This window comes from Dermacentor variabilis, chromosome 5, assembly GCF_050947875.1.
Source record: "Dermacentor variabilis isolate Ectoservices chromosome 5, ASM5094787v1, whole genome shotgun sequence".
Classification (NCBI taxonomy): Eukaryota; Metazoa; Arthropoda; class Arachnida; order Ixodida; family Ixodidae; genus Dermacentor; species Dermacentor variabilis.
In genome coordinates this window covers 151,146,128-151,171,570 of record NC_134572.1, presented here as the reverse complement: position 1 = coordinate 151,171,570, position 25,443 = coordinate 151,146,128, and the positions used below count along the sequence as shown (strand labels likewise).

Here is a 25,443-nt window from a genome sequence, read left to right as displayed (position 1 = left end):
TACGCCACCGACGGTATTATTAATTCCTTAATTCAATTGTTTATGCCTCAAATCTACCAACAAACGGGACATTACATGATAGGTAGGCACAAAGAAATATGGCTGGTCACTTTAGGCGGTGGGACTTGAGAAATGTTATTCCTCAATCGTCAGTGTTGAAACGACGAACGGCAATGGTGAGGGCGATGTTAGCAAGTCGAGTAATTCATACGCTTGTTGTGTGCGCGAAAAAGGAATGATGATATGTAGTTGAATGGACATGTGGTTGTTAAACAGCATTAGGAAGCGTTAGGCGGGAGAAACGACGCTCTGGATGGACGACCTGGTCACCTGAAAGCAATGAATGAAAGGACGAAACAACCCGAAAAATAATAAATAAAAATAAAAAGAAACACGAAATAAAAGGCGTTCTCCCGACTGTTTGCCTTTCGCCCACAGTGGGTATAGGCCACGGTTACTGAGGTCACTGTCGTCGTCATCGTTTTCAGCGTTGGAAATCGGCCGCCGACCTCTCTGGTCCATACGACTGTTCTTTTAAGTCATGGATGCCCCGGACAAACCTGGTGGCGAGACTTCGATGTCCGCGCAGGCGGAGGAGCACACGGAGTCCAAAAGCCGGAAAGGCCACAGGAGACACAAGCCGCGAGACGGCAAGCGACGGGGCACGTCGTCCAGCGACGATGGAGCGGGAAAGTGAGTCGCGACAGTCTTGAGCGGTTGTCCTGCCGAGCGCACCGCTAGTTATTCCTCCTGACGAGCGAACGAGCGACAGACTCGGAAGGTAAACATACGCAGGCGCAGCCTGCATGTTCGACATTTCTCTTTTTATGTTTTTGTTTCGGATGTATTTTCCCAAAAATGGGGCCCCTATAACGCAAAACTATTCCAATCTCTTTTTATGCCAACCTGCTGATGTCGAACTTCTGACGTCAAGCGCTATTTTAAACCCGCCATCAAACGCTCTCTTCGTTTATAGGCCCTTCTTAGTTTCAGTTCAAAGCGAATAGCACTGCATACCTTGACAAATTTTTTTTCGTATCTACTTGGCTTACTAGAGGCGAGGAGAACGCAGAAGTGTAAAACGTTTCGTTGGGGACGAGCTAGCGTAGTGAAAGTATAGATAACCGGATGAAGAGGATGGTGACGGCGTCTGCGATTGGCCCGCTCCCGCTTGCTGAGCTTGCAGCGGCTGGTCGAAAATCGTGGTGGTGTGGAACGGAAGCTTAAATTAAACAATGCCACTAAAACAGATGCTAAAGTTGGCAGAGCAATGTCGTATACATGTCGAAAGCGCCTTAACAACGTTATACTGCCACGTAAAAAAGAAAGGAAAGAAAGAAAACGTAAACGAATTTTTTCGTTCCAGCCGCTCAAGTAGCTATTGTCAGAGCAATCGATGGATACACATCTATTCCTTTGGGAACGGAGGCTATGCTCAGGCTATGCTGTAAAAAAAAAAATTGTTTTGTTCGGCATATTATGCATGCTTAATGTGTAAACGTCACTTTGGCGTGGCATCTTCATGCAGTTTGTGACGTCGCGTGACAGAAAGGCGAAGTGGGGCAGCCTGAAATCTTTTGACCAATAGCGGCGTTCTGATGGCGAAAAAGGTGTGGAATTGGAAATGATATTTTGTTTTGTTCGGTCGAATTATACGTAATCAGTATGCACTGGTGATATACGGTTTTCGTGACGTCGCGTGAAAGATAGGCGAAGTTGGGATAGGCCGAAGCATTTTTGACCAATCGTGGAGGACTAGCTGATTGCAGAAACTGAATGAAAAAAGTGTGGGATAGCTTTACTTTATAGCGCTCATAACATACAAAGACACAATGTCCATTCTGATTCTGTAGAATTGGTTAGCTGCGTCTTATGCGAATTCGGGAGGGAGAGAGGGAGGAGGGAGGGGGGTCCCGTTTGACTATTGAATGATGCTTCAGAATGCAGGTTCTTCATCCTACTCCTATATTTTCCATAGTATTTCCGCTAAATATGACAGCAGCCAAGGTGGGTGGTCGAAACTATTTGAGTGGACGGGAAATACGGCTGGCTCTGACGTTGCAAGTATATTCAGCTGGTGTGGTAGTTATGGGCAGAATATGCTTTTGTCGAAGCTTCGCGCTTCACTTGAAGCGTTCGTGCTGATTACGTTGTGGCGCGTTAAATTTATAAATTTCCATGCGATCATATCTTCATAAACAGATGAATGTCTGAGTGCATGCATAAACCGGGCAAACTGCTGTATTTGTAACACGATTTCCTGTTGCAAATATTTAACCTGCAAAGTCACAAATTCGTTCGAAGACAGAGAAAAGTGATTTAGCTGACTACACGTAGCGCCCCTGATTCACATACTGGCAGAACGGGCGTGTTTGCGGCTTCCATTGAAGTGGCACCAGACTGCCGTTTGAAAATTTGTCCGTTGAAATCTTTCCGCACTCAATATTTCAAATGTTCGGAGCGAGCATTAGTGGCATCTGTATACTCTTGCCCAAACACATTGATACGATCGATAGGAAGTCTATGGGCTGTCTTTCATGCAGTCTATAGATTTTATAATGACAGCCTGCAGAATTGTGGACGTACGCTTTCCTCCACAGATGTCTATAGACCGTTTGTAAACAAGGTGTTCGGGACACTGTATGAAACACATCAACAAAAAAAGCAGATAAATCTTACAGACGTTATCTATAGCTAACGTGCGGAATTTTGTGTAAGAAGTAGTGTATTAACAAACTAAAACTGTTTAACGTCTACTGACGATCAATACATTGTGCATACTTGCATTTTTAAAGGTATACAGCGAGACGAGTAAATCTTTATGCAGGGATCGAACCAAGGTATAACTGCGCCTGTTTTCTGCAAAGTTTAAATGGCAGCGCTTGACGGACGTCACTTTCTCGATCCAGACCACCATTTTCGTACGTGGTATCCTCCGAGCTAACGCGGAATCTTTCTGTTCACAAACGTTCCGGTATGTATGACTATGAGACTACTACAATATGCGAGCCTGAATTCCGATTTGAGCATGTATCGTGTTTCCTGTACAATTAGTGACAGTTCATTCATTAAGATTTAAAATATTCCTTTGTTTTGTCTAATGCTTCGCGGAAAAAGTTATTTAAATTGTGATTGAAAATGCTTTCATGGAATTTGTGTCTTGCATCGTAGGCAGGTGGTAGTGCGGTGCAAGCAATTCAATACGCTGCTTTCTATGAAAACATGGCAAGTTTCTCGCATAATCTCGTCAAAACAATTATTTTTCAACGGTTAGATAGTTAATCCTAACTAATCGTAACTTTACAACAATGCAAAACTTTGGTAGTCGAAATAGCAAAAGCGAACTGTTAGCAACATGGCAACAGGCTTATCCCTCTTCCTACATTGCATTCGTCTCTATACTATACGGTTTTGAAAAATTCGCTCTATGTATTCTAGCATACCATCTGTAGCGTTCGTTGCAAGCGATGCATTCTGACAGATGCCGCTTGCGTTTGCTTTTCCCAGGAGCGCCGACTCTGCCGCGTCGCACACGCCGAGCTCCAGCAAGACTCAGAAGCACTCGAGTAAAAGCCCAGACAAGGGGGCGCCAGAATCTCAAAAGCCTCCAGAAGCGGCCCCTGCTTCCACCGCGGCGCTGCCGTCCCACACCTCCACCACACAGGATGCACCGAAGCCTCCTGCGGCTAAAGTGAGCACGGTTTGCTGAGGTCTCGTATTGCGGTAGCAAATATATGGACAATTCAGGCGCATTTTTGCCGTCGCCGTCGCCGTCGTGTTCCGCATAAAGCTCAGGGTGCGATAACACCGTCGCCGCGTGCTGTATGCTGCATGTGCGAGTGAAAGCGTGTGAGGCTAATTCGACGATCGCGACTCAATCTCGCGTGCGCAAGTGATGTAAGAGGGGAGGAAGCGCGCCGTCTTCCCTTGCGTGCAAGAAACCGGATGGAGGGGAGGTAGGGGGAGGGATCGTTGTATTTCAACAGCAACGCATGGCGACGCGTGGTTGCGCGGTCCTTATATGGAAAGATATATGCTTTGGAGACAGAGTCTGGGTGGGCCGACGGCTCGTACATTTGCGTGCGCTGTGTTCTCGCCGCTCAGTTTGCTCTGAAGCGATAAGCAGCACGAAGGTCACTTCGCTCGCTGCTGCTGCGCGCGCTTCCTCACGCCGTCGTTTTGACAGCGCCTGTCCGCGGTCATCGAGGGTGACGTGTGTATGCATGCGTGTGCGTCCTGACGTCACGCTTGTTAATTTAGTTAGTAAGGGAGTGTTCACAATTTTTACACGGCCGACAAAACTACTGTCGTTACTTCGTGTGGCTGTCTACTAATTTGCCATCGCAGTCGGTGCTTCGCCTCTCGGGCGAAACTGCGACTTTTTTTTTTTTTTTTAAGTGTGCGAGCCTTCATAGAATTACCCGTGCCTTTGGTAAAATTGTGCGGACGCAAACTCAAATTTGCGTCCGCTCCGTTACTTCTTACCTCATTCGACACTCCTGTGCAGCTTAATTGCAAATGAAGTGTTGACAACTTGTCTTTCTGCAGTAACTGTTGTTTTCTGCCTGACTCCTTTTTTATGCCTGTAATTCATTCTCACGGAGTACTCTGTCTTCGCTTCCTCGTAATAGTTAAAATTATGTGCCCTGACTGTCCCAAACCTGCAATGTGCATTATGGGGGACGTCGTAGTCGAAAGCTCTGGATCAGTCTGAAGGCCTGCTGTTCTTTAACCTAATGCATCATGAGACAAGTTGTTTTCGCAGTCTCATCCGGAATGCTGGTCGGCGTGGTGGGAATCGAACTCACGGTGTCGCTTTCTGGATCAGAAAGCCAAAACTACACTGAACTACCACAGTGATTCTCAAGGAGATAGGATATTATTCACCGCGGAGAACAAAACTGTATGGAAATAATCGAGAAAGCATTTCTCCAAAGGAGACAATTAGCACTATAGGTGGTCAGATGGCGTAGCGCTCAAAACTGTGGGCACGTTAAGTCGTGGCCGTCCGAGAGAAGTGGCTCAAAGTGCCACGACCTGTAGAAACGCTATAAATTACAGGTTGAATTATGTGGCGAGTGGTTACTGATCTTGATGACAACTGAGAAGGGCTACTTACGTCGCCATGCTTTGAGCTTGCTGAAACAAAAATGAGACATGTGGTCAACTAAAAAGAATTGCGGTCATTGACTAAGTCATAGGTGAAGAGATAGATGTTAGTATACACATGCGACTCAAGAGATTACATTCTTATTTTACCGTGGCATCTATCATTTCGTTGTTATGATGAAGATGCGACATGCAACGCGTGCAGTAATGAGTGTGAATACATTAAGCCCCTCGTATCGCACCTTGCACGTGCCTATTTCCGACTGATTGTACATTACGGTCTAGAATGTCGCAGGGATTCTGGAAGCATCATATGACTGATGATGTTTTCGGTGTTCGGTATTGCAGTGTTTTAACAGGCTAGTAATTTAGTACATCCCATCTAAATAATTATTGATAATAACTATATGTGCAAGTAATTCTTCTCAGGTGTTAAGTTGCTGAATGACGGCGCTATTCTTAGCGTTGGATAGCTGAAAGAAAGAGTGGCTCGGCACTCACCATTTTCCCCAATAAGTTATTCGTGATGACTATAAGTTGCATTCTTTTATTTATTATATTCATCTATTAGAACACAGCTTACGGAAGGATAGCACGTTGCAGGCACACTTGATTCCAAATAAGTATATTTGAGCCGTTATTCCTGCATAGAACTTTGGCGTACCGCGACTGGTAACGCTCCTCAATTAAGAAAATCACACAAATTTCGGGCGACGAAATTTAATTACTGATTACTCCAAGCATGTTTACGACAAGTACATGATAAGCGCTGACACAATGGCTGCTCGCATTCTCTGGATACAATGTACAGCGCACTTTGACAAAAAAAAATGCATGGTGTGCGAGTGACATACGTAATGCAATATCACGTTCGTTTCGCCAACTTTGAGTGGTCGTCTTTCGCGAACAGAACTCGGTACGAGTTTACACCTGGAAGTGAGTTACGGTTCGGATGTCGGTGACCCGGAAGCACGAAGCAGAAGTACTGAATGTCACGAGATTAGTACCAAATGGCGTAATTGGGTATTAGAAAGCGGTATGTTCGATGGCCGGGAGACGGGAATAATGATCATAGCGAAGCCACGAGCGAATCGACGCGGAGCAGAATCAGAGCGTCCCGCAAATCAACATAGCTAAAACGAAGCTTGGGCAGACTTACTAATAACAAGAAAGTGAACGCTGAATTCTGTAGGAGAAGCTGCTCATGACTCCATAGTTCTGAACGCTACGAAAGGCCTGAATATGTGTCACATTCTTTTACTGCTTCGACAATGCGTCTTATGCCTCGCACCGTTTTTTTAATATGCAGCGTCCTCCTCCAGCGAGAACTGGGCCATCGGCGACAAAAGTTCACGTTGTCCGCGCAAGAAAACACGCTAGGTGAGTCGAAAACACGAAATCGGCGCAAGAAAACACGATAGGTGAGTCGGCCAGGAGAGGCACTCCAAGTCGAATCAGGGCCGGTCCGGAGCGTTGACAGACGCTGGACGCGCGCCACAGACAAGGCGTGGTCCAATAATGTGATCGACCAGCACAGGTGCAAACGTGTGCTATTTCTGGATGACTACAGCACGAATAGAATCTTAATGGAAATACTTGCTTCGCACAATAACGAAACTGCGGTGTAACTAAGACGTGCATCGATCAGTACAGCATGCAAAAGAAACACAATAACAAGCTCAAAACAGTAACGCAACCGACCTGTTCGTTCTCTCGGCAAGATGTATGCTCAAAGGCCCCTAAAAAGCAGTGTACGCTTCGATTTTCTTTAAGAGAGGAAAACACAAGCAAAACAAGTAATGATTTATTTCAAGGAAATTGTTAACTACGAGCCAAAAGAGTGGCAGCTGGCTCGACAAAGTGCGACGACAGTTGCCCGGATACTACGATCATAGGTGACAAAGATAACGATATTGGTACGAGGGCTTTAACTGGCACGAAGGCTCAGTGGTTATGGCATTCTGCTTCGGAGCAGGAGGTGGTAGGTTCGACCATAGACCGCTAATTGAGAACTTCTATAGGGTTCAACCTTATTCAAATGCGGTAAAATTGCTTTTTATTTCTGAAAATTTGAAAGCCGTTTGGTCACTGCCCGGAAAACATCGTGTTTTTTTTTCGTTTTTTAATGCTATTCGGCATGTACATATATATGTCATACTTTTGCAGCGAATGGTGACGAATAAGCTAAATATGCGGCTTTTATTTTTTTTATCTTGTCTGCACCACAGACGTTTCGCCTACTCGACTGCAGCTGTGTCCCGAATATAGCCTATCCCATGTTTTTTTTTATTGCGAAAGCAATACTGCTCGCACTTTCGGCCCATCGGTGGTCGTGGCGCCTCCTTACACAGCTGCGCGTCACGTGACCATGTGACGTCACGCCAGACCGAGAGACGGGGCCCCAGCTCGCGGCATCGATGGTGGAGGCGAAGCCTTGCGCGCCGCTGCTGCGGCGCTACCGAGAGGGGGCGCTCGCTGGTGTCCACATGTCCACATGTCCACACCATCAGCCGAACCAAGGCGCAGCCAAGGGTATTGCTTTCGCAATCTTGCAGGCTTAACCAAGCTAAGCCTTCAACCAATTTTTTTGATAGATCGACTGCGTTGTTTCTAGCGAAAATACGGTTGCTCGATGCTTGGAATCACATTTCGTTGTCATTCATTCGCCGTGTGAATAGTGTTCACTTCGGGTGCAGAGCATTCCTGGCGACTATAGTGACCACCGCCGTGATCATGATGGGTGTCGCACTGGTGCTGGTGGGTGTCATGCTCGGGGCGTCACCGCCGGACGTCCAACACGTTTGCCCACCGCCCGACAAGCCTCTCGCTGAGGACACCGTTCTGGTGCGTTAAACTATCTCGAACGATGAAGCCTTCGCCTAATCAAGATTTCAGAGCGTAGGCAGATGGCACCAGACAGATGAACTTCATTTTTGACAAACAACAATGACAGTTTCCAAGTCAAGAAACTAAACTAAATGAAATGGAAGACACCGCCATGTCTCTTGTTCAACGTTGCAGGTGCTGTTCTTATTGAGGATGCAATTAAAGCGACTATCCAGGTGGACTATACTCTAAGCGCATTCAGTTCGTCGCAGTCCTGCAATCGTTGGCGCATGTGTGTCTCGCTCGTGGAAGGTTGGCCGGCTTCCAGCGCCGAGCATTGGATGTTGCTGCAAAAACGACGAATCCAAATGAATGCACCGTCACGCTCTAATCAGTTAGCCCTGCCGAAGCCAGCGCAGGGTTTTGGCTGCGGCTGCTGGCGTCAATGTTGTGCGCACGCCGCTCTAAGGACGTTAGCGTTTCTCTTGAGCTGCACTGCGCATGCACTGCTCCGAGCGGAACGGGCAGTGAAACGTCAAGCTCACGTCATCCAATGGGCAGTCTTAGCAGAGCGTTGCTGGCGTTCGTCTCCGCTCACATTTCAGGTGCACCGGTGGCTGCATGAAGTGCGTTGGTTTTTGCATATTTAAAGGACCCCTTACCAGGCCTGGCCATATTGAGCCGACAAGCGCAGTGTATACAATGTACGCCAACGATCGTGTCTGCTAAGTATTACATGCCTGAGCGCCACGGAAAGAGCTTATATTACCAAACGCCGTTTGCTCTTCTTCTCGCGGGCGCCGCGCTCCCAGTCGGAGAGTCGACGCCAGTCGTACAAAAGCGCCTACGTACATGGCAATGCTTTGACGTCACTCGCAGTGACACGTGACTTCGAGAATTATTCAAGGCAACATAAGTTATTTAATATGTTGCTTACGTAGACTAATTGAAGTTTAGAGAAATAATAAAACATAAGCACCGAACTTCTACGTGTGTTTGTTTTGCTTTGTAGCGTAGCGAAATGTACTTCCGTTTCATCTGCTTGCTCCCACGCTTGCGCGCAGAGAACGAAACTATGTAATTTCTTACCGGGTTGAAGCGCTGCGTTCATGCGGATTCATCCTGTCGCGTCTGCCTGAGTGCCCGTGACACTGGCATTGACTTATACCGCTCATCAGGTGTTCTCATGCAGAGCCCGTGTTCCCGTGTTGTTTACGCGACGACGAGTCCTGCATTGCGACAGTGGCTTGACGGCTGCCATCGACCCATATGCCGACATACCATTGCGCAGATGCCGCTTTAGTAGTCGCAAATTCGTTTAGTGTTATAAATTCAATAGCACGATCTAATGAAGTTCTTGTTCATGGCTGGTTGGCACATGCGCTGAACGTGCCCATGTGGCACGTACTCCTCCCGACGCCGACGACGCTGCCTCTGACTGAGCGCAGAATACCCGCTGTGAAGCGACAAGCCTTAATTGCGCGCGCCCCTGCGACACGAGCCAACCAATGACGACAAAAACCGACTCTTCGCCATTACAGACTTTGCATCGGCTACTGTGATGCAGTTTGGACGGATGTTTACGCGGCCGACGAAGTAAAGCGCGTCCTCCTCTTTAGTACCTAGACAAAGGCACGTTTTGAGGCGGAAGAGAGGCCAGATTAGCCAGCAAAAAGTTTTCACATTTTTTTCCTAGGGAATCTTTGGGTAGGGCGAACGCTAGAAAGAAGCTCTTGTCAGTAGCGACCAGCTTAGGATAAATTCCACGCCGGAATTTCAATATCAACCTACCGATATGAACACCGATATTTTAACGCGACAGCGTTAAGGAGCTGGTGTCGCAGAAAAGCCGGTGTCGTCGCTGTCGGCGGCGTTGGCCATGAGCGAAAAATCCCGGAAAGCAATTCATAAATAAAAACAACTTGCATTTTGCGCTGGGTAGGAATTGAACCAGGGTTTCCGGAATGTGAGACGGAAACGCTACCACTCAGCTAGGTGTTCGATGGTTCAAAGCGGGGCAAAAGCGCGTCTAGTGAATGCGGTGTTGCCTTAGAAACGTGCCGTAGAAAGTTATACTGTGCTGTATATCGGTAATTATGAGCATGTAAATTACAGAAGTCGCAGTTAAACGAGTAGCGGAGTAAGTTTCCGCTACATTTTTTCTGCGCTTGGCGCCCACGCAGAGCCATCTTGCGGCAAACACACAAGACCCCTTCCTCGAAATGTACCGCGCTAACCCGACAGGTGGCGCGCCACTCGCCCACTCCTCCCCTTCGTCTCGTTTGAGCACATTGGGGCCGTGCGGGGACCGGTGCGAGGATGCCACAATAACCTTGCGTTTAATAAGTTTTCTCGCTCTCTCCCCTTCCAACTTCCAGCGTGCGTCACTCGAACCCTCGTGTTTAGGCGACGCGGCTCCTCTTTCCGCTCACAGCGCCATTTCTGGATGCAGCGTCCGATGCGGGACGCCTCTGACGTGATCGCAGCGCCGTAGCGCGTCTGGTGGGAAAAGAACCCCTGCGATTTGTGCCGTGCTGCAGGCGAGGAGTCATGCGTCTGCGTGGTGCTCCTAAGCGAGATAGAGGACGATTCCATCGAGGCGTCAGCCCCATAATTGTGTCCGCCTTCATGGCGCGTCGCGAATGAGTGGGCGGTGCAAACGGGGTGCGATAACGCTATCGCGTTCCACTCTTGAAGGCGAAGCTTAAGCGTCCTTCATTTTTTTCATAAACATGCTTGGATTTACTTTATCGGCATGTATTACCTAAAAAAATTTGATCCTCTTTCTGTCAATAAAATTGACAGCACGCTGACAACTCTTTCTTGGTTTATTGCAATAAACTTTGGTTTATTGCATCGCCCTCGACAACGAAGCAAGTATCGGCCGATTGTGGAGGGTGCCGAGTCACAATGTAACACAACTACGTAATAAAAAATTATGGAAGCCAGTTGCGCTCGTGGCGACGATACATTAAATGTCCATCCGCACCTTTCGCCCCTTAGTAGCCCGGCTCTCTCCCAGGCATTCACTGAGGCAGCCCTCTATTTGCCCATGGTTGGCGCACGTTTAAGAAAATACTTGCATTTTCTTGAGCGTATGCGCATGTGATCTTGCCTAACTGCACGCAGTGATGCTATTCTGGTGTGTAAACACGTGTTCCATAATTCGTGGTCGCTCAACTGCATAATTTTTCCCAAAGTTCTTTTCATATGTATGCTGCCTTGCTCTTTTTACTCTTTTGACGATGTAATAACTGAGTTCATATTTAACGTCAGCCTGCGTTCCAATAAATTTAGTTGAAAGTTAGCGCTTCTGTCTGTCCCGCCTTCCTCTCGTCTTGTATTCCTCTTTGCGTTAGTCCCAACTATGGAATAGTACCAACTAGCCATTTTGCATTGCATGTTTTGTTTCAATTTAATCTCCAAGACAGTGTTGCGAATTTGGTAGAGCTGCCTTTTCGACGATGCTAGACATTTAGTATCACTACTCGTATACATTCCTTTCTCTAACTATCGTCTCAGGCTCATGCAAGCACCTAAACGAAGGTCGATCCCTAATCACATCCATGCAACGGCATCGTCTTGCGTGCAGCTGGCTACGAAGGGAGGTCGTCTAGTCGGCCGCACGGTGAGCGTGGGCGGCGTGGCCCTTACGCGCTTCCTGGGCGTCCCGTTCGCCCAGAGCACGGCGGGCCTTCGCCGATTCTTGGTGCCGCTGCCTATGGGTCCCCCTCAGGACCCGTGCGCGGTTCTCGAACACCTCGAGCCGCGGCCTCCTTGCGCCCAGTGGAGCAACGGCAGCGTGATCGGCTCCGAGGACTGCCTGCACGTGAACGTGTGGATGCCCGCGGCCATGACCGGAGGCAACGGCAGTGGTGGAGGACGGGTCTTGGTGGTGGCGGTCTCCGGAAGCTGGTTCGAGACGGGCTCCAACGACGACCCCGATTGGCCACAACTGGCTGCCAAGGGTGAGCGTTTCGCGACGGCGTATCGTGGAGTACTGTGTGTAATGCGTTGTCACCATGTTCTTTCCACGTCCCTGTAAAGAAGTGGAAAACTCAGGGTATAGACACTTTTCTAACGTTATGGGGACCGTTTCCTTGCAAGTTTCTGAACACTTTTGTGCCAGATGATGGCTCTACAGAAACAGGAAAAATGTAGGAAGGCTACAAAAACAAAAGAACACAACTATCTCGCACTACGCTATAACGTTAGCAAGGAAGCCAACATTCTGATACTTTGATACTTAATGTCCACCGAAACACGGCTTTAAGGAAGTGTTCATTGTAGTACATGACGCTTTTTCGTAGGTCACCAACCGGCCCTGACCACCTGCTTTGGCGCGTGTAAAAGCAAACCAGTCATATGACACCGAAACAGTAAGCTTATCCGCGCTGTACTGCTGAGCCTAAAACTAATCGTCCCGTTGTGGTGATGGTGAAGAACAACAAGGGAGTGTCATAATTGGGCGTCACAAATGTATGTGTTGGGCGAACGCAGTGAGTACGGAATGTCAATTACCGAGATGGCCCAAATGAAGGAACTAGTAAAGGAGGGCAGCTTACTTTTAGGAAGGAAACTGATAAGAACATCAGATGTAGGCCTCGTTCCGAGCGTGAGCCCTCTGGTTCGTCGCATTTGGGACGTGGTAGCAGGGGCCTTCCTCTAAACAGTGTTGTTTCGAAACAGAATTTTGTTCAAGCTTAACAGCGACGTAACCGATTAAAAAATATTACTCATCTATTTGGAGTGAGCGAAGTTTAAAGCTAGGCCCGGAATTTTCATTTCAATTTCGTCAGTCACTGTTTAGGAAACTGCGCTTCTAGCAGTAGAGTTGGTTTTAGAGGTAGTTATTTTATTGATTTACAATCACGGCACCCTCACACGTAATGCTTCACGTTATCACTGTGACTTCCGCTGAGTAGTATATATATGGTTCTGAGGGCTGATGATTTAGTCTCGCTTGATTATGGCACGGTGGATAGGTCTCCGCCAACCAAGACATTTGGGACTACACGGAGGAGCTGTTTTGTACCTCTATCTCTGCCAGACAATTCCTTGCTTTCAGTAGCTAGCTCATGCCTGTAGCCAGTCGGTAAAATTGTAACGCGCAGTATGCATAACAGGCATATATCTGTCATTGTTACCTGGCTAAACGTAAACTTGCGGCAGCCTGCATTGTATCGCAGACATTGGCGTGGTCGGGTGTGGCAGTGTGGCGCGTTTCTCTACCGTGTTGGCTGATTTCTGTGCCATGTGCTTGCCGTCAAGTCCGTTGCGCGTCTCTTATCGAGATGTGTCATTGCGCCTTGCCTGTCCATCAAAGCTTCACTTGAACTAATTCCGCCAGTGCGCTGAATCTGCATATTTTTTTACTGGCATCACAGACGATGTTTAAAGATCATTGATGGCTGTACAACGTCATCGTAAATCGCTTTCGTCATTTTCATTCGTATTCCTTCGCTTCCTCTCCGAGCTGTATGTGGGTGGGGGTCCTGTACGACAAGACTCACCGTTTCTTATTTGATTACTCGAGCAGTTCTTTTCAGTGGCGTTTGCCCCCCCCCCCCCTCGTTGGCGAAGGAGCCGCAACCAAGTGACTTTCTTGTGCCTTGTCATCGTGCTGTAGGCACTGATTTCTATATGGCACATTTCAACAAAAGCACGCAGTCGCAAGCACAGTCTTGTGCCCATGTAGACTCATCATGACTCAAGAAAGAACGCGGACACAGAACAACGATTCCCCTGTTGTTATGCTGTTCGTCCGTCTCTGTGTTGTTTAGATGCCGTGGTAATCCATAATAAACACGAACGGGGACATCGCGTGCAGGAAACGTGGTCGTGGTGGCGCCCAACCATCGGCAAGGCGTGTTGGGATTTATGCACCCGTCTCCGGTTGCCGGTGTGGTTCAAGACCCGGCCGTCGATGACGTCGTGTCTGCCGTGCAGTGGGCGCTCGACAACGCCAAGTTCTTCGGCGCCGACCCAAAGGAACTGGTGCTGGTAGGGCGTGGGTCCGGTGCCTACCTGCTGTCGATGGCCTCCAACAGCATGCCCAACGGTATGGCTCGCCGGGCATTCTACCATGGCATTGTCTATGGATCACTGCTCCCACTCGATCCGGTAAGTACACATTGTCACAGCGTTGGCGTACCTGACCGTGATGTAGTATAGTCTTCGTTGCGAAAATTCTTGAAAAAAATGATACAGCTATGTAACACATCGTGTGATACTCAGATTCAGATTACCGACTCAAGGGATCATTGATGATGCATTGATACTTAAGTAAATGAATGAAGGTATGAACTGCTGAGCTGATACGTGCGCGAAATACCCGACAATTACCTCAAAATTGAAAAAAAAAGAATCTTGGCAACTTTAACAACAAACAATATGGTTAGCGGAGCACTGTAATGTCGCATTAAACCCGCGGTCCTTTCAATGACGTGTGGGGCTTTAGGCGCCACACTTACCGTTGCAGTAAAAATAATTTTGCCACCGTCAAGACGTTCCTGGCAGCTTTCTAACTTGCCTAGTCAGTAGCCTGCGTTCGGAATCGTCGCACCGGATGGCAATTCCCTCGCAGAAGTTTGCTCTCACTCTTCTCAGTTTTCCTTAGCGGTTGCCATCTGCACAGATGAAATGCGATGCATCGGCTCAGTGCGTCTTGATGAGCTTTCAACCTTGAGAGTTGCCCTACGAGTATGAACGAGCCTCTCGTGTCTGAACGATGCACTTCGCATCGCGGATGTTTCGAGACGACGTAAGCACCCATCATTGCTGCCGGACGACGGCATGACATGAGGCGTTCATTCAAGCGCAAGAAATACGCTTGGCTGTTTAAGCGCAAGAAACGCGCTTGATTTAAAAGATATTGGAATAGTTTTACGTTATAAAGCCCCCTATAACGCAAGACTATTCCAATACGTGTTTATTCCAATCTCCTGACGTCAAATTTGTCTAACCACTAACGTAAGCATTGGGCGGTCACCCGTTGTCTGAACAGACCAATCAAACGCTGTCCTCGTTCATAGGAGGTCACTTTTGTTTGCTTGCAAAACAAATAACACAGCCTACACTGGGCCGCTTGTCTTATCTAATTGGCTGACAAGAGGCGAGGAATGCGCTAAAGTGGAGAGGGGTTCGATGGGGCCGAGCCACTGCACAGAAAATCGATAACCAGATGAAGAGGGTGGGGCCGGCATCTGCGATTGGTCCGCTTCCCTTACATAGCATGCGGTGGCTGGTCGAAAATCGTGGCGGCATGCAACGAAAGCTTAAGAATGATGCTAAAATGTATCCTCAGCAAAGAATAGTTGGCAGAACGAGGTCGTAAACGTGCCGAAAGTGCTCGAAAACGTTACACGGCCACTCAAGCAGCTTTATTATACGCAAATAAATCCGTGCTCTCAGGCAGGTGGGAGTAGCCAGCGCCTGAGCGATCGGCGGCAGCCATCTTTTATTCCTTTCGGAACGGGGCAGCCTGCGGCTATTCAGAAGAAAATTCAGTTTTGTTCGGAATATTAATGCATGTTTAACGCGTACACGTCGCTTTTACGCGGTGAGTTTTTGCGGTTTTGTGACGTCGCGTGACAGGCAGGTGAAGTGGGTGCAGCCTGAAAACGTTTGACCAATAGCCGAGTGCTAATGGCGAAAAGGCGTCGAATCAGAAATAACTATTTTTCTTTTGTTCGGTCAAAACATGCGTAATCTGTGTGTACACGTCATATTAGATGGGGAGCCATCGCGGTTTTCGTGACGCCGCGTGACAGACGGTTGAAGTGAGGGTGGTCCGAAAACGTTTTTGACCAATCGCGGAGGGCTGTTTGAAGAATCGGAATAAACAAATTTGGAATAGTTTTACATTATAGTGCCGCAGGTCTACTATAGACTGGTCAAGCCGCCTGGGCATATTTGTAGCATAAACGACACCAGTTTAAACACAATGTACTTCATGGGGCTGTAAATTGAGTTTTCATGCTCAATACAGTAAAAATTTAAAGGGAGGGTGTTCAAGTATTTGTGTTTATGAGCCCTAATAACGAATTCTGGTATATCCGAGTTAAAATACGGACCACGTGAAGAAGGCACGAACACCGTCTGCCATATCTATCTGCAGAGGAAAGCGATGATACAGCAGCTTTGACGCAGACGCGTCGCACTGTCTGCAACATTGACGCGACGGTTTAGAGCGACACCGCGCTCTGCCCACATGTATGCGCACGCAGTCGGACAAGAACGAGCCGTACCGCAGCCTGGCTTCGGCGCTTGGCTGCAACGACTCCGCGGACAAAGGCGCGAACGTGTCGGCGTGGGTGCCCTGCTTCCGCGCCGCGACCGCCGACGACCTGGTGAGCGCTGCGCGAAGCTTTTCCGAATGGCCGCTGCGGTTCGCGCCACACGTCGACGTCCAGTCGCTGCTGATGAATCCCGCTGCCCGGACACGCACGGTCATCGCGGGATTGGACGTGGCCGACCTGCGGGACTTCTTTGCGCAGCGCATCGTACCGCTCGCGCAGGTACTGCATAGCTTTTTGTGGTAGTAGGTGGAAGGGCGTGCTCATTCAAGCGTCACTGGTGTCTTGGCCCCTGTCGCGAGAGCTGCGAACCCGGCGGCTAACGATGAACCAGGGGCCGAATTGACGAAAGCGTTTCTTTCGTTAACTGCCCTTTGCCATTGGTCAGCGGCTATCGCTAATAATGTCACCAACATAAAATTGGCTGAAATTTTCTCTTGCGAACGATTCTAGTGTAGGATCCTTTTGCGAATACGGGTCTAAAGCTTATTATATGCTTTTGAGAAAGAAAACAATATCGATCATCTGGGCAAAACTATTCTAAAACATGTGCCACGCATAGGGACAAGCGGATATTGAAGATCTGCTCTGAATGCTTAGAAGCCGTCGCGCGTCTTGAGCCGATAGTATAATCTGTTCAAGAATCGAGCATTGCGGAGAAGTACCGGCTCCGAACCCCGGATAGCTCTTTTGGTCAACACTTGTGCCGGTCTTCCGACGATTCTTTCTTGCGATAAGAACGTATCGCTCGCGAATGGAGTGACAATAGTTCTCCCAAGATATGACAAGAATTTTCGCCGATTTTTCCACAATTTTACGCTGATCTGCGACAGTAATTGAACACGTGGTAAGTTCTCACAGGTGCAACCTGAAAGCCTGCTTCTTTGCAAAACTAGAGATTATGGGGAGAAGTGATCGTATAAACAGATTGGACCAGCCGGTGTATTAGGAAGTTGCCTTTTTGCCCATGTGACTAGGAACGTTGTCATGGTGCATTAGAGACGTGCACCAGCAGGTATCGAATCTAATTCCTCTTCATTCTCAACCCATTGCATGAAGAGGAAATTTATAAACCTGCATGTGCTAATGATAGTATCGACATCTTAATACTATACCATACAGCGTGTAATACGTTGATGACTCGCTCCAGCATCATGACGATTATCACAAAGCTGATATGCGAGCTGATATAGGTAATAGGAGTTGTTCCAGTGCTATGATGATTATCATTTATTTGTGTGTAGGGGAATCGTCGCAGTGAACATTAGTAATTGTTAACACAAGTAAACTTATTAGAATGATAACAAGTAGAAGCAGACTATGGCAGAATTGAGCAATCAGTAAAGCAATGTGGGAATAAAAGTTTTGTGCCAGGAGAACCACATTAAACGCAACTATTGGCCTCGTGATCGAGTTATAAATGGCAGCACCGTCGCCGCATTAGTGTGGATATGTGGTCCTCAGAACGCACTGAAATGTACCCGAGGGCGCTTCGTTGTGAGCGCTTTGAGCCGATTGTCTGCTAATGAAATGCGCTGACTGTAGTGAACTGATAGCGTATTTATTGACCTCCAGCGCCGCATTTCCGCACAAAACAGGCAGAACTTTCCTATTACACGCGATAGAAGCGGGAGCTGTTATTCAGCAGTATACGGCTTCTCAGCCACAAAGTTTCTGTTCCGGCGCCTCCTTGTTGAGTTTAACCCGTGTTCGGCTTGAATTTCTCCTACTCTTTTTGCGTTTATGCTGCATTGTCTAACTCATGCGCTATTTTCTGCTAATCTCGCACTAGCTACAAAAACAGCGCTATTCCTGCACAATAAAGCTAAAGTGGCACTTAATAGAGACTCTGCTTTACTGCCTAAATTTATTATATATCCGCTTTTTGTGGTTGTTTTTTTATCCTTTGTGAAACGCGAAGTAGTTATTAGGTTCGTAAATAAGCTACGGTATCATGTACTCATGAAGCTGTCTTCGAACGCTTGGCTGCACAATACTATTTTGAGAGCAAATGTTGGTATGTTGCTTTCTTTATTCAGGCTATATATAGGCTATAAATGACCGCTGTTTGTTGTCAAAATATGATAACCGCCGGCAACCAATGTCATCACGTCCTGCATCTAGCGATTGATATGCCACATTGTTCTCATGTTATACTCTATTTCTGGCTTTCCTTATGTATCATAGAAGAAAAGTACAGATGTGACACAGTTACTTGCGAGGCAGGATGATTTTCACGTATTGGGATCATAACAACATAATAAAGGTCAACCTCAGGGTCAGCTAAGGGTAATCGCGTAACTGCTAAGCGATAGTCTCGCAACTATACGCCTGCGATCAAATGAGGCTCCCGATATGATGGGGACAGATTTTTTTTTTCTGCTGCTGAGTGATCATCATACCATCGCATTCACATTCCGCAGTATCACAAAGATTGCGGAACGATCAACACACCACGACGAGGAGTCCCGAAAGCTCCGCACTCAAGTTACGCCGTCACCACTTCATTTCTTTTATATTGACGCCAAATAATTTCGTGGTGTGCTTGAAGCAGCAACGAAGATGAAATGATTACTGTAAACAGAGGGTGCGATGATCACACGTTTGCCGTTCGACACTTGCAGATACGGATTAATACAGCGCAAGGACTGTACCGCAAGGCCAAGTGTTTCTGTACGTTGTCAAAGATGCCAGTATTTAAGACTAAGCTAATACCACGGAGTCAATTTTCCTTCTAGAATGCGCATACCGTACACGCAGATGTAAACACGTTATGGCTAGCCAACGACGCGACGCGCCATCCGCTCGTCGAGTCTTTTATATAAAAACGTGTGCCGTAATGTTTGTAACTAAGAAGTTAGGTAATTCACTTAATCAGTTATTGGATTGCTTTGGCTTTTCGAGCAAATATTGTTCGATTTGGCAAGATAGTTCATCTTTAGTGACGTGATCCGTCTAACCTTTCAGGGCACTCAAAAAGTGTTTAAAGTAGCAAATTAAAAAAACAAAAGAAACTGTATATGGCAAGTATTCTCCCCCCCCTTTTTTTATACTAACAGCTATACTAATGGGAGACGTCGTGGCACTAGAGTTCCACCTCTATCGAAGTTCTGCAATCATACTGTCAGTCGAACCTCCGAGTTCATGACCATCACGAACGAATTTCACGCTTACAACTACTGTGGTAGGGGGACAACGAGCACCTACCAATATGTTATCTGCGGTCATCCTTGCTTTATTTACGTTCGAAGAGACAAGGACAATGATTCTCCATCTGTTTCCTTTTTCTAATGCCTAGCGCGGCGGAAATGCTTCCACGCCGGAGGCACTTCTCGACTACGCGCTGAACGTGTTCAACGTGCCAAGCTTGGAGAAGTCGCTTCTCAAGAGCCGGTTCAAGATTGCCAGCGTGGAAAAGTTGTTGCGCCTACTTCCGTGCTCGACGCTGCGCGTAGCCAAAGCTGCGGTCGAGGGCTACCACTACCTCTTCGACTCGGCCATGGCCAGCGGGCTCCTGCATCCGCCCGTGGGTATACCACAGTTGGCGCAGTTCGTCAGCCTCGGGTAAGCAGTGTGATTTAAGTGAAAAATATGTTTATGCTCACTGATACGACGAAACACGCGGGAAAGCACTACACGTGGAGCACGACTTGTCGCATCGACAAGGTTGTCCAACAAGCTTCCCTGAAGTTAACAACAGCGGAGGTCTTTTCCGGAGCGCGCACCCTCCGGGGTACGATCACTTTTGCGAGTTTGTGGCATGACTCACGGAGGACACGTGAAGGTATACACTGGGGCGCTTACGCACTGTGCAAAGAGAGCGAACTCGGCGCATCACCAGAAACGCTGTCGACCCTAAAAGCCGGCGCTTCCTACCGAGTCATGCAAAATCTCGCGAAAGTGATCGTATCCCGGACAGTTATGTCTCGAAAATTAGGGCTGAGTGCCATATATTCTGCTGTATACGTAGTCTCTTTCTCCCAAATAAAACACTGCTGTAAGTCGGCGCTCGTGTGTGTCAGCCTCTTCTTTGCCTTCGCCTTGTGCGCAAAAAGCTGAATTCATGTCCTACCAACATGCCCAAACCGTCACCATATCGAAATTACCGTTTTGTGGGTCACTCCCTCCATGACGCCTAGTCACTTACCCTATAGTCTAAAGAAAAAAAAAACAGCGCAAGAACAGCAAGAATCGCAGAAATATCTCGAAAAACGAGCTGATGCATCATACCGTTACCACAGTATAGAAAAGTCGCAGCTTCACCCGAAAGGCGAAGTGCTGATAGCGATAGCCGATTATACGACCACTGCTCGAAGTGACGTTCGTATTTTCATCGAGCTTACAAATTGCAATAAACATTCGCTCAGTAATACACTTGACAGACATGATAGCACGCGTACACAGGCGAACACGGACACTCGATGATCACGAACTCTCGCTAACCCAAGCTGGGGTGATGAGAGGGCAGGGAGAAGGGAGTGAACGCTTCGTGCTACCTCTCCCTTCAACGTGCTTCCTAAACCTAAATGACACGACCTCCAGCCATAGGCGTGCGGGCAGACAACCACATGAAACCACTAGTAATCTCGGCTTGCCCAACATTTGCGCCTAACGCCTATTGCTTCCAAGATAGGGCGTGCGGGCTGCGTAGCCGCTCTACGGCATGCGCGGCAGGGCTAGATGAGGAGACGCGCGCTCACCTGCTCCCCCACCTCCTTGCGTGCGCTTCGCAGCGTTACCGCGCCCTCACCTCTCACCGCTTCCTTGCGCATTCATGATCACGTGACTTTCAACTAAGGCATGTTATAACGCAGAAATCAATGCACATTTCAGTAAAAAAAGCGTGACACCCGAGACCATCGTCCGTTAGCCAATTTCCCGGCCGAAGAATGTGTCACTGCTATTGACGTCTTCATGTCGCTATTGAACCAGCTCAGCGTCTATTCAAATACATCGGGCAGTCATACCACGGTTTTCGGCGATGGGAATTATTTCGACAAATGATTGCAATGTAAGTGGACTTTGTGTGCCATTGACAGTGAATGCCATTGTTTTTCTCCGTGTGCATCAAGCACTGCGCCCCCGCTGGCCGACAACAGTCCATGGCTACCTCTGAGCGAGCTCAGCAAGACGCGCTTCATCGGCAAGGACGGTCACGAGAACTTGACCAACTTGGACAGCGAGTGCAAGATTTAATATATTAATGCTTGCGGTTTATGCCGCTATCGCACTGACGAGCCTGTTTTGTGGATCTTCCGGTTCCATTAATAAATATTGAAAAAGTTCATAAAGATCCAGCAGGGTATGCATTGCTGAGCACTTTTCGGGCAGAAATGTGTGTTAAAGCTTCAAAATCACGTCCAACCTGATCTGTCACCCACTGCGCGGGAATAAATCAAAGCAAAATTATACTGATAATCAGGTTACTGAGCAGAAGACACACTGGTCCTTTTTATGATTGATCAATCTATGTTGTTATTTCCCTTTTTGCAATACAGTTTCTAGTACAATGTCTCACTGGAGTAAGGAGCGTGCTGTCAATGCGTTCGACAAACATTGCGACGTAAACATGTTGGGGAAAGGAGGAGGGTGGTGTCTAGTTTAATAATATCCACGAAGGAAGTCAATAAGATTTGTAGCCACCCCTTACGTAACTTCTCTTGATTTCCTGATGAATCAGATGGGAAACAATAACTTCAAGCGTGTCCACACTTATTGTGTTTCCTGCGCTAACGACCCGTAGAAAAGCAGGTGACATCAAAATGTTCTCAATTTTGTGTTTTTGGCTATATGTTGACCAGTTTTGCTAAATAATTTGAATATCTGCAACCTCTACGAACAGCTTCAATTCGTAAATGTTAGGACTAAATTATAGAGGGCTACTTCGCGTGCGATATTAGGATCACTGTGTTTACGACTTGCTGTGACATGATCTGCATCTTGCATTAACATGCATATTTTTTACATGCAAGTTCAATTATAACAATCAAATATCCACTGAAGTTTCATTGATGCTGCTGCCGCAGAAAAAAAGCAGAAGCACTTTTGGCGAAGAATTTTAAGCACTTTCGACTCATAAATGACTTCCTTTCTTCAGCCTCATCGTGCGTAATTAGTGTGTACACGTCATATCAGATCACAATTTCTCGCGCGTTTCGTTACGTAGCGTGACCGACAGATGAAGTGGAGGTGCTCCGAAAAATCTTTTACCAGTCGTGAATAGGGCTAGTGGCAACGATGGAGTGCATACATATTGATATAGCAACAACTGACAAAAACAATGTGGCGACAAGGCGCTGGAAGCTCACGCTGCGATGCCCGCTTCAGCGGAGTCAGTCGATTAAATAGAAATGCAATGCGGAGCTTCGTGGAAGTTTTCGCTAGTTTTTTACAGCGAATCTGAATACGGCTAGCCGATCCGTCCATCCGTCTGTCGCATGTACGCCAAAAACTCCTCCAGCGCTACTCCATGCCTATGCGCGAAAAAAAAAAGGAGGCGCGCTATTGGCTGCGCCAGTAGTGAAGTGGTCGCTCGGCGTGGCAGCCGAGCAGGCGCGCAGCAGTTTCTGCCCGGCTACAAAATGGCTAGGCCACGCGTCATACGCGCTCCTGAGGAACAGGCAACTTTCGATCAGCAACGTCGCGAGCCGAACCGGGACCGAGCTCATCTACGCCGTGCCGATGCTGCAGACTGGGTGAATGAAGAATGTGAATTCACAGTAAGGTACAGGTGTGGCAAATGTAATCATAATGCAGACGCACTGTCTCGATGCCAACTTTCGCCCTCTCTTGATCATGCCTGCTCCGGGTCTCCACCGCCCCGCTCTGACGCAACGCCTGCCCCATACCAGCTCTCGCTAACGTCACTGGATCATGCTCAGCTTTCTTCACGCTCCGATTTCACTTCCCTTCAGCGCGCAGACTCCTACTGCCGAACTCTCATTGATCGACTTCGCGGCTTAACTAAACCAGCTAACAGCCGCTTGTGACGCCAGCTTCGCCAACTGCGCCTTCAAAATGGGGTGCTTCGCGGTTATATTTATCATCCAACGGGTAACAAGTGGGTCCAGTCCTACCTCGCTGCCTTCATCTTCGAGTTTTAGAAGCTTTTCAAGGTTATGTTGCCACCGGCCACTTAAGCGTCCACAAGACCTACGACCGCATCAAGACTCGTTGCTTCTGGCCTGGATTATCCACAGCGGCAGCCAAATACGTTGCCTCGTGCGCCTCGTGTCAGTATCATAAACTCTCCACATCCCCTCCTGCCGAGTTTCTCCAGCCACTCCCATGCCTGACCCAGCCTTTTGAATTCGTTGGTATTGACTTATATGGTCCTTTGCCGTTGACGCCCCCCGGTCACCGTTGAATCATTACTGCTCTAGACGAAATGACAAGATACGCCACGACTGCGCCTCTTCCATCTGGTGCTGCTTCTGAGGTTCCTGACTATTTCTTGCAATCAAGAGTCTTTCGCCATGGTGCTCCTCGCGTTCTTTTGACTGACCGTGGCAAGCCTTCATGTCCCATGTTCTGGAGGAAGTCTTTCGGTCGACAAATTTGAAACATAAAACCAATTCTACATATCACCCGCAAACGAACCGCCTTACTGAATGCTTCCACCATGCGCTCTCTGACGTGATTTCTGTGTACTTACGTCCTGACCACACAAACTGAGACAGCATTCTTCCTTTTGTTAGATTTGCCTACAATACTGCGACACAACGGAATACCGGCTACAGTCCTTTCTTTCTCGTGCATAGACGATCTGCGTCCTCCGTCTTCAACACAGAATTCTTTTGCTCTCCTGCTTCGCCTAACGCCTCCCTCCCAGAAGAAGTTGCAGCTCGAGTCGCGCATTGCCGTGAAATTTCTCGTCGAAATGCCGAAGCTACTCAAGAAGGACGAAAACGTCACTACTACAGTAAACACCACGACATTGCCTTCTATCCTGGAGACCAAGTTCACCTATGGACGCCTATTCGAACCTCTGAACTTTGCGAGAAATTCCGTCACCGGTACATTGGGCCCTGCACCGTCCTACAACAAACTTCCGCAGTGAATATCTAGTCACTCCGCTTCACGCGGTCGCAGACTGCCGTCATCCTAGTGCAGAAATTGTTCACGTCTCCCGCATAAACCACTTTATTACCCGTTCAGACGATATTTAGATTGCGGCCAGACTGGCCGCTTCCGTGATGAGGAGGGAGAAATTAGTGTAAGCTCATTTAACGTACTTCATCGTTCTCATTTGTATATAGCCATCATCATCCCTTTTCTTGTTCATCGGGATGGAGCCTGGGCAGTGTCTGTGGTGTAAACGGGTGTGCTAGCGCTGCCTGTCCTGGTCGTCTTCCGCCTTGCAATATATAGGTAGCAAGCCAAGGTCCTAAGAGGCCAACAAACGATGACACGAAGGACAACATAAAAGGAATTATCTGTATGTTTTAAATGCATTGATAAAATGATAAATAAATTTATGTGAAAGCGGAAGAAAAAACAGCAGGCCGCAGGTGGGATACGAACCCACGTTTTCGCAGTACACGCGCGATACTCTTATCAATAGAGCTACTGCGGCGCCATTTTCGCATTCACTTTCTAAGCTACTTATGCCTGTCTGCAAACTGATGTGAAAGGGAAGAAAAAAGAACAGGCCGCAGGCGGGATACGAGCCTACGTTTTCGCATTACGCGTGCGATACTCTTACCAAATGAGTTACTGCGGCGCCATTTACATACACTTTCTGAGCTACTTATGCCTATCTACTAGAAGTAACCCAGAGAGTGTTATCCAGCGCCAACATTCACGGCCATAGCCGTGGTTGTAGCACAGCCTGTCTAACCCAGGCGTCATGTAGTAGGTGAACTTTTTGGGTGAAGACAACTATTCAATAAACTCACACATGCTACCTATATGAATCCAACCTGCCAGATTCGAGACCGTTTCTATCTATTGAACGAGAAGACAGGGAACCGAGAACCCTGATTTTTATCAGTGAGATCATAAGCAGCCAACAAGCAATGACACAACAACATAGGGGAAGCTATTTATTATTCCTAATTGAATTAAATAAATGCATAGATATACAATGCAAATTAAGGTGACCTGCGCCGGACCACAGCCAGTTTCAGTTCACTTCACGAAGTGCTGAACGCGGTTTTAATCGTGGATCCGGGACCTCAAAGAGGTTCGACGTAATGCTAACGCATATCTC

General features: G+C 47.7%; 2 protein-coding genes across 2 annotated transcripts; both read left to right on the top strand.

Annotated features, from left to right (window-relative positions):
* Positions 1-541: 541 nt before the first annotated feature.
* On the top strand, positions 542-11,980 carry LOC142583668 (carboxylesterase 3B-like). The gene is made up of 3 exons (XM_075694158.1): positions 542-693; positions 3,508-3,691; positions 11,528-11,980. The coding sequence occupies exons 1-3, from the start codon at positions 542-544 to the stop codon at positions 11,978-11,980; spliced, it is 789 nt and encodes a 262-aa protein (XP_075550273.1).
* Positions 11,981-13,772: 1,792 nt separating this feature from the next.
* On the top strand, positions 13,773-21,482 carry LOC142581996 (uncharacterized). Its single transcript, XM_075691428.1, has 4 exons — positions 13,773-14,058; positions 16,164-16,454; positions 19,531-19,796; positions 21,305-21,482. The coding sequence occupies exons 1-4, from the start codon at positions 13,816-13,818 to the stop codon at positions 21,426-21,428; spliced, it is 924 nt and encodes a 307-aa protein (XP_075547543.1). The 5' UTR covers positions 13,773-13,815; the 3' UTR covers positions 21,429-21,482.
* Positions 21,483-25,443: the final 3,961 nt, after the last annotated feature.

What these genes read in the sequence shown, in the direction of transcription:
- LOC142583668 (XM_075694158.1), top strand. Translation starts at nt 542, where the DNA reads ATGGATGCCCCGGACAAACCTGGTGGCGAGACTTCGATGTCCGCGCAG. An exon ending in AGCGACGATGGAGCGGGAAA is followed by an intron (nt 694 to 3,507) that starts GTGAGTCGCGAC and finishes TGCTTTTCCCAG; the next exon opens with GAGCGCCGACTCTGCCGCGT. An exon ending in CGAAGCCTCCTGCGGCTAAA is followed by an intron (nt 3,692 to 11,527) that starts GTGAGCACGGTT and finishes TCTTGCGTGCAG; the next exon opens with CTGGCTACGAAGGGAGGTCG.
- LOC142581996 (XM_075691428.1), top strand. Translation starts at nt 13,816, where the DNA reads ATGCACCCGTCTCCGGTTGCCGGTGTGGTTCAAGACCCGGCCGTCGAT. An exon ending in CACTGCTCCCACTCGATCCG is followed by an intron (nt 14,059 to 16,163) that starts GTAAGTACACAT and finishes ATGCGCACGCAG; the next exon opens with TCGGACAAGAACGAGCCGTA. An exon ending in GCATCGTACCGCTCGCGCAG is followed by an intron (nt 16,455 to 19,530) that starts GTACTGCATAGC and finishes TCTAATGCCTAG; the next exon opens with CGCGGCGGAAATGCTTCCAC.